The sequence below is a fragment of the Porites lutea genome, chromosome 4 (assembly GCF_958299795.1).
Source record: "Porites lutea chromosome 4, jaPorLute2.1, whole genome shotgun sequence".
Taxonomy (NCBI): domain Eukaryota; kingdom Metazoa; phylum Cnidaria; class Anthozoa; order Scleractinia; family Poritidae; genus Porites; species Porites lutea.
The window spans coordinates 43,427,323-43,435,929 of NC_133204.1; the positions used below are offsets into that span (position 1 = coordinate 43,427,323).

General features: G+C 40.7%; 2 protein-coding genes across 3 annotated transcripts in view; one reads left to right on the top strand and one right to left on the bottom strand.

Moving 5' to 3' along the window:
• LOC140933708 (hemicentin-2-like) overlaps positions 1 to 3,149 on the top strand; it is a 17,136-nt gene extending 13,987 nt beyond the window's left edge. Inside the window, exons 11-12 of one of the 2 annotated variants that reach the window (XM_073383318.1) lie at positions 2,134 to 2,190; positions 2,371 to 3,149. In XM_073383318.1, coding sequence (XP_073239419.1) covers positions 2,134 to 2,190; positions 2,371 to 2,630 — 317 coding nt within the window. In that variant the 3' untranslated portion in view covers positions 2,631 to 3,149. The remainder of the gene's footprint in view (positions 1 to 2,133; positions 2,191 to 2,370) is intronic. The other variant, XM_073383319.1, reaches the window with a different exon arrangement.
• A 4,515-nt stretch (positions 3,150 to 7,664) lies between these two features.
• LOC140934732 (BTB and MATH domain-containing protein 36-like) lies at positions 7,665 to 8,607 on the bottom strand. Its single transcript, XM_073384306.1, has one exon. It carries the CDS (start codon positions 8,439 to 8,441, stop codon positions 7,665 to 7,667), a length of 777 nt encoding a protein of 258 aa, XP_073240407.1. The 5' UTR covers positions 8,442 to 8,607.

An 8,607-nucleotide genomic window follows, 5' to 3' on the forward strand; every position in this document is an offset into this window, starting at 1 on the left:
AACAGTTTATTTATAAAGTTTTCTTACAATGTCAAATAAACTTACAAAACGTTTTTCGATAATAGTAACTAAATCCCGAAACAGTCGAACGAATTGTTGTTTATTATATCTTTCTGTACTGTATATGTGTGACGCTGAAAAGAAAGTTGGCGTTACAACATCCGGGACGTATTAGATGCGTTAGAATGGTACATTTTAAGCATACTCCCTCTGGAGTGTTGAGCCCATATGAATTCGAGGTGAGTATCGATTACAGATCATTCTTTTCACACTTCTGTCGAGTGAAGACGCTTTCTGTTTTTATCCGAAGCTGTCTGTTTTTGCCCACCTCCTCCCCTTTTCCCTAAAAGGACAGTGTGGCGGAGCAGTCATCCGACTGCGTGAGATAATCAACGGTGTTAAATGGGCGTCGGCATGTTTAAGTTTTAAGGCAGCAGGACTGGGTTGGTATGAAATTTCTCACTGGAAGTCCAGTAAGAAATGAGAAATTTCATATCTATCTTATTGACTACGTTCAAAATTTTCTTTTGAAAGGTTACCTTTCTTAACTTTTACTTTTAACTTGCATTTCAATTGCTGATTGCTGCGTGTTTCCTACGGTGTTATTGTTCACATTTCTAGTCATATTCTTTTCGCATAGCTTGGGATCATTTTCCATACGTTATGTTTAATAAGTTAGCGTTGTTGTTATTGTCCATACTGCTTTTCCAAGGTTATACATGACTTGTAACTTTATCACCTGTTTTACGACCTTTCGTAAGTTTATTTGACATTGTAAGAAAACTTTATAAATAAACTGTTTTTGTAACCACGGGACAATTTACATTTTATCTACAAGGCTCATGTCCAAGTCTCTCAGTTATTTCAAGGCTGTAACATTTTGCTTGTTACATTTCGCGTTAAAAATATTGTTTCATTTTGCGTCAAAAAGTTGTTGCATTTTGCGTTAAAACGTTGTTACATTTTGCGTCAAAAGTTGTTACATTTCGGGTTAATGTTACATTTCGCGTCAAAAGTTGTTACATTTCGCGTTAATGTTACATTTTGCGTCAATTGTTACATTTTGCGGCGTAACAAGTGCTCCTTTATGAAATTTGTTGGAAATCTTTTTCATAACTCTACAGATCAATTGTGTATGGTTATCCCTTTTGTGACTGCCAGCGAGTCGCGAAAAAACTGCATTTTTTACCACTTCCCAACGTTTGAACTGGTTTTCGGCCAAAATAAACATGGGAATGGCTAAAATGGGGTTTGCAACAAAAAGAGCATATTTTCCCACTAATCGGATGTAATGAAGCAGCTTTTTTTTGTTTGTGCGTGCCAAAATGTCACGGTTTTTGGCGAATCTATTTCCATCTTTTTTCTCTCGCTTTCTTTTTCGTTTGTCTTGTTTTCTTAATAAGCAGCTGTTTTGTGGCTCACTCTATCGTCTTTCTTTCGCATGGAATTGTGGCTGGCTAATTCTTTGGGAAGGTGAAAAATTTAATCTTCAAAGAGCAGTAGCAAGGTACAGGCAGTGGTTTTTTTTCCCAAAATGTTACTTTTTTGTGAGTGTAACATTACATTGTATAGTAAGGATTGGTCAGAATATCCAAAACGAGGTATCGGTGCAAATGTATATCTTTGCTGACGTTGTTGCTTGGCAACTCATCAGCTTAAACTGAACGCTAAATGGGTCCAGGAACGAACAAATGTATCGTTTCATATGGAACGAAAACGACCAAAGCAGTCGTCAAAGTGTTTTAAAGGGACTAAGAAATTACCAAACAAATTTCATAAGAACGAAACAATTGATATTTTTCTAGTCTTGCTAACAACCACAAATCACCAGTACTTCCCCCTCCTTGGGCGCTGCTTTGTTATCATGAATACCTCACCTCACCAGGGAAACATCTGCTATGGCTTTGAGTAGAATCTGCACTGGATGTGCCGTTTAAAAGCGCTTACAACTTGAAATGACGTTGATGTTTTTCAGTTGAGCCCCAACTATAAATCTGGAAAAAATTAAACTTGTAGTCCCACGGCATTAGAATTAGGAGCAACCTATGGTGGGTTGCTTAAAGCTTTATCCACCGAGTATATATTACGTTACTTAATTTTTATATAAATCGGTTTTATTTTATTTTAAAACAGTCGTTGGGCAAGGAAATATCTCAAAGAACAACACAAACACCTCCTGGAACTTGGGCGGTTAGTAAGAAATGTTTGTATGTTTGTGTGCGTGTGTGTGTGCAGAATAACTACATAATCAAATGTTGTCACTGAATTTCATCCAGAGACAGAAGAAAAGAATTTATAAGTTTTCATATGAATTGGAGAAAGTTAGTTTGTTTTAAACCTGCTTTCTGCTGTGTTTGTTTTATCCATTAGAAAACCCTCTTGAGCCAAAAGGCACTGGTAGTGAATCAGACGATCCCGTGATTATGGGCCAGGTCTCCTGGATCTTGCTCGGCGTTTCAATAACCGTGTTTATTGCTATGGTAACAGCATCTGCTTGGTTATGCATGAAAATGAGGAAGCTGAAAAATAGATCTAGAGCCAATGCGAGGGGTTCACGCCATGACATCGGGTCTCTTCGACCAAGATATGACGTGCAGAATGAGTACGTGGTGGTGCCAGACTTCAACTAAACTTTAAGGACGGCTTTCTGTACGTGACCAGCTTACAATCATGTACACCTTATGGACCCAATGCAAACATGGCTGCCGGATTAATATTCCTTTGTTTTTTAAATTAAAATTAGCTTGACTAGCCTCGCTTGAGACAATGTGTTCTTTTGAATTTTGTATGAAAAACGAGGCTAGTCAGGCTAATTTTAATCTAAACAATCTTGCAGTCATTTTTGCATTTGGCCTATAGTTGGCTCCGTCCTTTAATCTAGCAGCTCCTTAAAAGACTATAAAAGTACTAACTTTAGGCCATGTAGGCAGCTCCTTGGACTGATAACATTTAAGCAATAGAAAACGTTTTCCGTGTTTGCTTAGCCTGATATAAACACGAGAGGGGTTGGGAGAATTCGAGACAGTTATGCAAACCCGAGACGAAGTCGGGGGTTTGCATAACTGTCTTAGTTATTTTATAAAATAGATCAATCAACCCAGTAATACAAATAAACTGTTTTATCCTGTAGTAATACACCAGTCACAGGAGGCAGGGAATCAAGACGGAGAAAGAGCAACTCCTCCCCCCGGCTGTTTTTTCAGCCTTGTGCCTTCTCTTTTCTTTACCACTCCACCCAATCGAACTGACTGCATGAAACTGGGCGATCGCTCGCCTAAACATACGGCCACACTGTACTGGCTATATAATTTTCTTGTTTAAATAAACAATTTAACTGCGAACACTCTGTAGTTATTTGACCAATTTTAAAGGTAATTTATACCGCAGTCAGGCCCATAGCCGCCCCCCCCCCCCCCCCCCCTTACCCCGTATACATGTAAATGGCACAAAATCTAAGTTCACGGTTTATTCAACCCACGGCCAATTCAAGCCACAGTTTATCCTGGCCGTGGAATTTTGTGCTGAGCTTATCAAAGCCGCAGCTTACCTTACCTTACGTTGTCCGCGGCTTGCTAAAGCTTATGCTGAGGTAGTGAACAAATGCTGCGCATGCGCTGTTACCGCCGAGAGACGCGCGCTGCAGGGGCGTTAAAATGCACGAGAGAACCGGACATTTTGTACACCCATCGCTATAACATCTCTTTCAAGCACTTAATTGATCGCTGACAAACTTTTCGTCGAGGTTTTCGCAGACGTTTCGCAACAGCCTAGCACTAATCTTGACCAAAATGTTATTTTGAAACGAAAAAGACAGTGTAAGATATGGCGATTTTCCTGACCAAAGCCAATCGTTTCGTTCTAAAAATTATTGCAAATTACACGAGACACCAAAACAAACTACGTCATCATTAGACTGGTCTGCCCGCGAACCATTAAAGCCGTGAACCCCATATCAGCAGTTTGCGTCTTATGTAAGCCGCACTCGTATAAACGGTTCCTTTTGCGTCCTATATGCCGCGGCTTATTTTCTCTCGTATAAACGGCACCTTCATATTTTCAAGCACAGGAGGATCCGTGATCCACCCCTTGTGATTGGCTGTTAAGCAGCCAATTGGAAATCTAGAATTTCCTATTCCTATTTCAATAGATAAATAATAAATGTGAAAGCAACAACAACAACAACAATGTATTTATTTACAATACATGTACTTTATTCCCCGCAAATAGCTACAATTATGCTAATCCAAGCACGATAAAAGGCATAAACAGCACGCCTCTATATACAACTAATTACGTATCAGGTTATAACTTCTTCAAATATTCTAGTAAAATATGTAACATTCAAATGATTATCTTCATTATTTAGAACACGTAAGGTCAATCACATAAGTCCAACATTAAGCCAGTCAGTCACCTCTCACTATCCTGGCGGACTATCACCCCTTAAAGAGGATTGTCACCTCTTACTATCCTGGCAGACTATCACCCCTTAGAGAGGCTTGTCACCTCACACTTCCCTGAGGGATTATTACTCCTTAGAGAGGATAATCATCTCTCATTACCCTGGGGGACAATCAACCCTTAGGGAGGATTGTCACCTTTTGCTACCCTGGGGCACTATTACCCCTTTCAGAGGATTATCACCTCTCACTACTTAGGCAGACTATCACCCCTTAAAAACGATTGTCACCACTCACTACCTTTGGGGATGATCACTCCTTAGAGAGGATTATCTGCACCTCTCATTACCCTGGGGGACTATCACCCTTTAGTTAGGATTATCACCTTTCACCTCCCACTACCCTGGGAGACTATCACCTCTTAGAGAGGATTATCACCTCTCTGATCTTTACCTTGGGGGACTATCACCCCTTAGAGAGCATTATCACCTTCCACTACCCTGGGGGACTATCACCCCTTAGAGAGGATTATCACCTCTTTCTACCCTAGAGGACTATCACTCCTTAGAGAGGATTATCACTTTAGCCTACGTGTAGCCGCATCACCCTTTAGAGAGGATTATCACCTCTCACTACCCTGGCAAATTATTACAGAAGGAACCACGTCTTACACCTTTTTCTCTACGAACGAACCACGACGCATCCGACGCCACATCTCCTGTTCATCTTCCAATCTATTTACATGACCCAGTGCAATGAATGTAACATGTAATACATCGGTGAAACTAAATGCCACCTCAGTGAGAGCACCAATGCTCAATAGCAAAAGCCAAGAACCCAAATCACTTTTATCAACTGCCGTTTCAGACCACGTCTCCCTTCCAGATCATTCCATCAAGGACATAGAACTAATTCCATTAGAACTAATAAAGGCAAAACACTTGAACCCTATGGGAAGCACAGACAAGATGAAATTTAATCTATTCACTTGACATATATTTTTAAGTAACCTCTTTTTCCAAGTTTTTGTCCATTGTTTTCCTGCACCAATCACATTTTATTTCTGTATTATTTTATATACTGTAGCCGTTCATTCTATCCTCACTTAGATTTTCCAGCCCCTGATGAAGACCAGTTTTGTCTAGTCGAAATATTGGGCAAATAAATTTGTAAACCTTAGCTGTCCGATCAACCTTGCCTTAGATTTTAAGTGTTAAATTATCACCCCTTAGAGAGGATTGTCCCCTCCCACTACCCGGGGGATTATCACCCTTTTGAAAGGATTATCATCTCTCATTACCCTGCGGGACTATCACTGCTCCTGCGGGATTACCACCTATCAAAACCCTTGCAAAAAATCGCCCCTTAGAGAGGATTGGCACCTCTTAGTAACTTGGGGGAATATAATTCCTTAGAAAGGATTACCCCCTTTTTTTTAACTCTAGGGGACTATCACCCCTTAGAGAGGATTATCACTTTAGCCTACGTGTAGCCGCATCACCCCTTAGCGCGGATTATCACCTCTAACTACCCTGGCAAATTATCACCCCTTAGAGAGGATTGTCACCTCTCACTACCCTGGGGGATTATCACCCATTTGAGAGGATTGTCATCTCTCACTACCATGGGGTACTATCACCCCTTAAAGAGGATTATCACCTGTCACTACCCTGGCAAACTATCACCCCTTAGAGAGGATTGTCACCTCTCACTACCCAAGGTACTATCACCTTTTAGAAATGATTATCACCTCTCTTTACCCTGGGGGATGCTCACCCCTTAGAGAAGATCATCACCTCTCATTACCCTGGGAGACTATCACCCGTTTGTGAGTATTTTCACCTTTCAGTACCCTGGGGGAATATCAGCCCTTAGCGAGGATTATCATCTATCACTACCCTGGGGGATGATCAGTCCCTGGCGAGGATTATCACCTCTCACTTCCCTGGGGGACCATCAACCATAGAGTCTGAGAGGATTACCACCTCTCACGACCCTGGGGGATGATCAGTCCCTGGAGAGGATTATCAACTCTCACTTCCCTCGGGGACTATCAACCCTTAGAGTCTGAGAGGATTATCACCTCTCACGACCCTGGGGGATGATCACTCCTAAGAGAGGTTTATCACTAGGGAACTATCACCCCTTTGAGAGGATTATCACCTCAGTCTAACTACCTTGGGGGATGATCAGCCCTAGAGAGTATTATTACCTCTCTCCATGTAGATTTTGGATTATTACACCCATGTTGTCTATGTTTGGAGTACTTTATCAATTTGTACTTTTCTCCTCAATCATTCTGGTGAAGTTCTTTGCTTTTATAAAACTAAAGGTTCTGGTTTGGTTACATTAATTATGCATACAAGACTTCTTAACTGGTAAGAACATCACTTTTAATCAAAGCCTGAAAACATAAAGTTTTGCTTTGTTTGGGAAAATGGTTGCATCAAGATAAACAACAACAGCTTTATAACGACAACATGGGGGGGGGGGGGGGGAATACATTCCATAAAAAACATATTCAAGTGACTACAGGTACCTCCATTGCCATTTAAAGAGATATTTGAGAAGTTCAGTTTCTTTCTCCAAGGGCAAGTCAGCATTTTGAGGTTTTGGCATTCTTGCCTACAGAGCCTTCTTTCTTTATCAAACGGCCTTTTAAACTAACTGCACATGATCAGCAATTAATTCCCTCCCGGACAAGGCTGAATGAACATTATCATATAATACTAATATTTGTCTCATGAGCAGATCCACACTTGCCCCTGAGACGATCTTCACATGTTCTATTCGTCTGAAGAAGACTGATAGAACGTCAGTGTTGTCAGGGTTGAACAAAACTCATAAGTCAGACAAACTTAATTGTGATTGACATAGCAGTTTTGTGAACTTAATATGCCCAGTTTAGGGGTATAGAATGGTAAATTTGAGACCTTGAGAGACTGCGAGACCCCGGTTTCGAAATTAGATCCCAAAACTTAAAAAAAGATGAGACTCCGAGACACAAGATCATCTTAAAATGAGACTTTAGGACCTATCACGAATGCTTCTGAAATTTCGAGATCAGGCAAAAATTTTTCGAAACCAACGTTTTTCAAGGAACTACTCACCACCCCTCAGTTTGGTAAGACTCACAAAAGGTTTTTATGATTTAACCCTGGCCTACTAGGGCAGTATTTGCTGACAAAATAATTACCATACAGATTTCCTGGCTTTCCATAAGGGATTCTACAGATCCAGTAATGCGTTTTTTAGTGCCATTAATTAAGTAGCAACGGGTTTAAGGGATGCACATTTCTTCTCACTGGTATCTGCCTTTACACGATACAGATACGTGTCAGTGTTTGCCTCCCAACTTGCTACACTAGCTATCTTCCCTTTAGCAAGAGCATGACCCAACAAACTACAGCTAGCTTGTTTAAGACGGTCCAGACAATCTTCTTTTATTTGTTTGTTCACCTTGCACTGGGTCTCGACGGTGGCCTCAAGTCGCTGTATAATGCCCTCAGCGATCCGCACATAATTGTCCGGCTCGATCTCGTCACGACTTTTGTGCTTTTTCAGTTCCTTTAATGTTAAACGCCGAGCTTCATATATGCACGTCGATATTAGTGATTTTAGCTGGTACTTTTGGCCATAGACAAGCATTGATAGAACGTCATCTTCCGTTCTTGCTTTGACCATGAAAGCCATAAACCTTTCGCACTTGTGAGCAATAGATTCTATTTGATATTCATGAGCAAGTTCAAACAAAAAATAACAGTTGTTCTTTGTGACAGGCTTCTCCTCCATAGATGGACACATAATATGTAGCAATTCCTTTATTTCGCTTGCTTTTTTTCCAGGAAGGTGGATTTCACTGCTATACTTCTCCTTGAATTCTGACGTAAACATGTTCTCAAACACTGGCGACCAATATGCTAGTGTGCCCCGGTGAGCGTGAAATTTTTTATCTTCCACTACAAGAACTATATCGCTTAACTTCCAAGGAACTGAAAAATCAACTGGGTTGTTGACTAAATTTTTGTTTTTCGCGGCCATTTTCCCTTACTTGAAGTACGATGCTGAACAAAACAACTGACTACAACTGGGAGTTTTGCTGGACAACCTTCAGTTGTAGCTTTCAAAATGGGGGCTGCTCTCGAAGACTTCAGGCCGAAAAAACGTTCTGCGCAAGTCTTGCGCAAGCTTCTGATCATTCCTTATC

Bases quoted from the DNA above. Each gene is read 5' to 3' on its own strand.
- LOC140934732 (XM_073384306.1), bottom strand. From the start codon at position 8,441: ATGGCCGCGAAAAACAAAAATTTAGTCAACAACCCAGTTGATTTTTCA.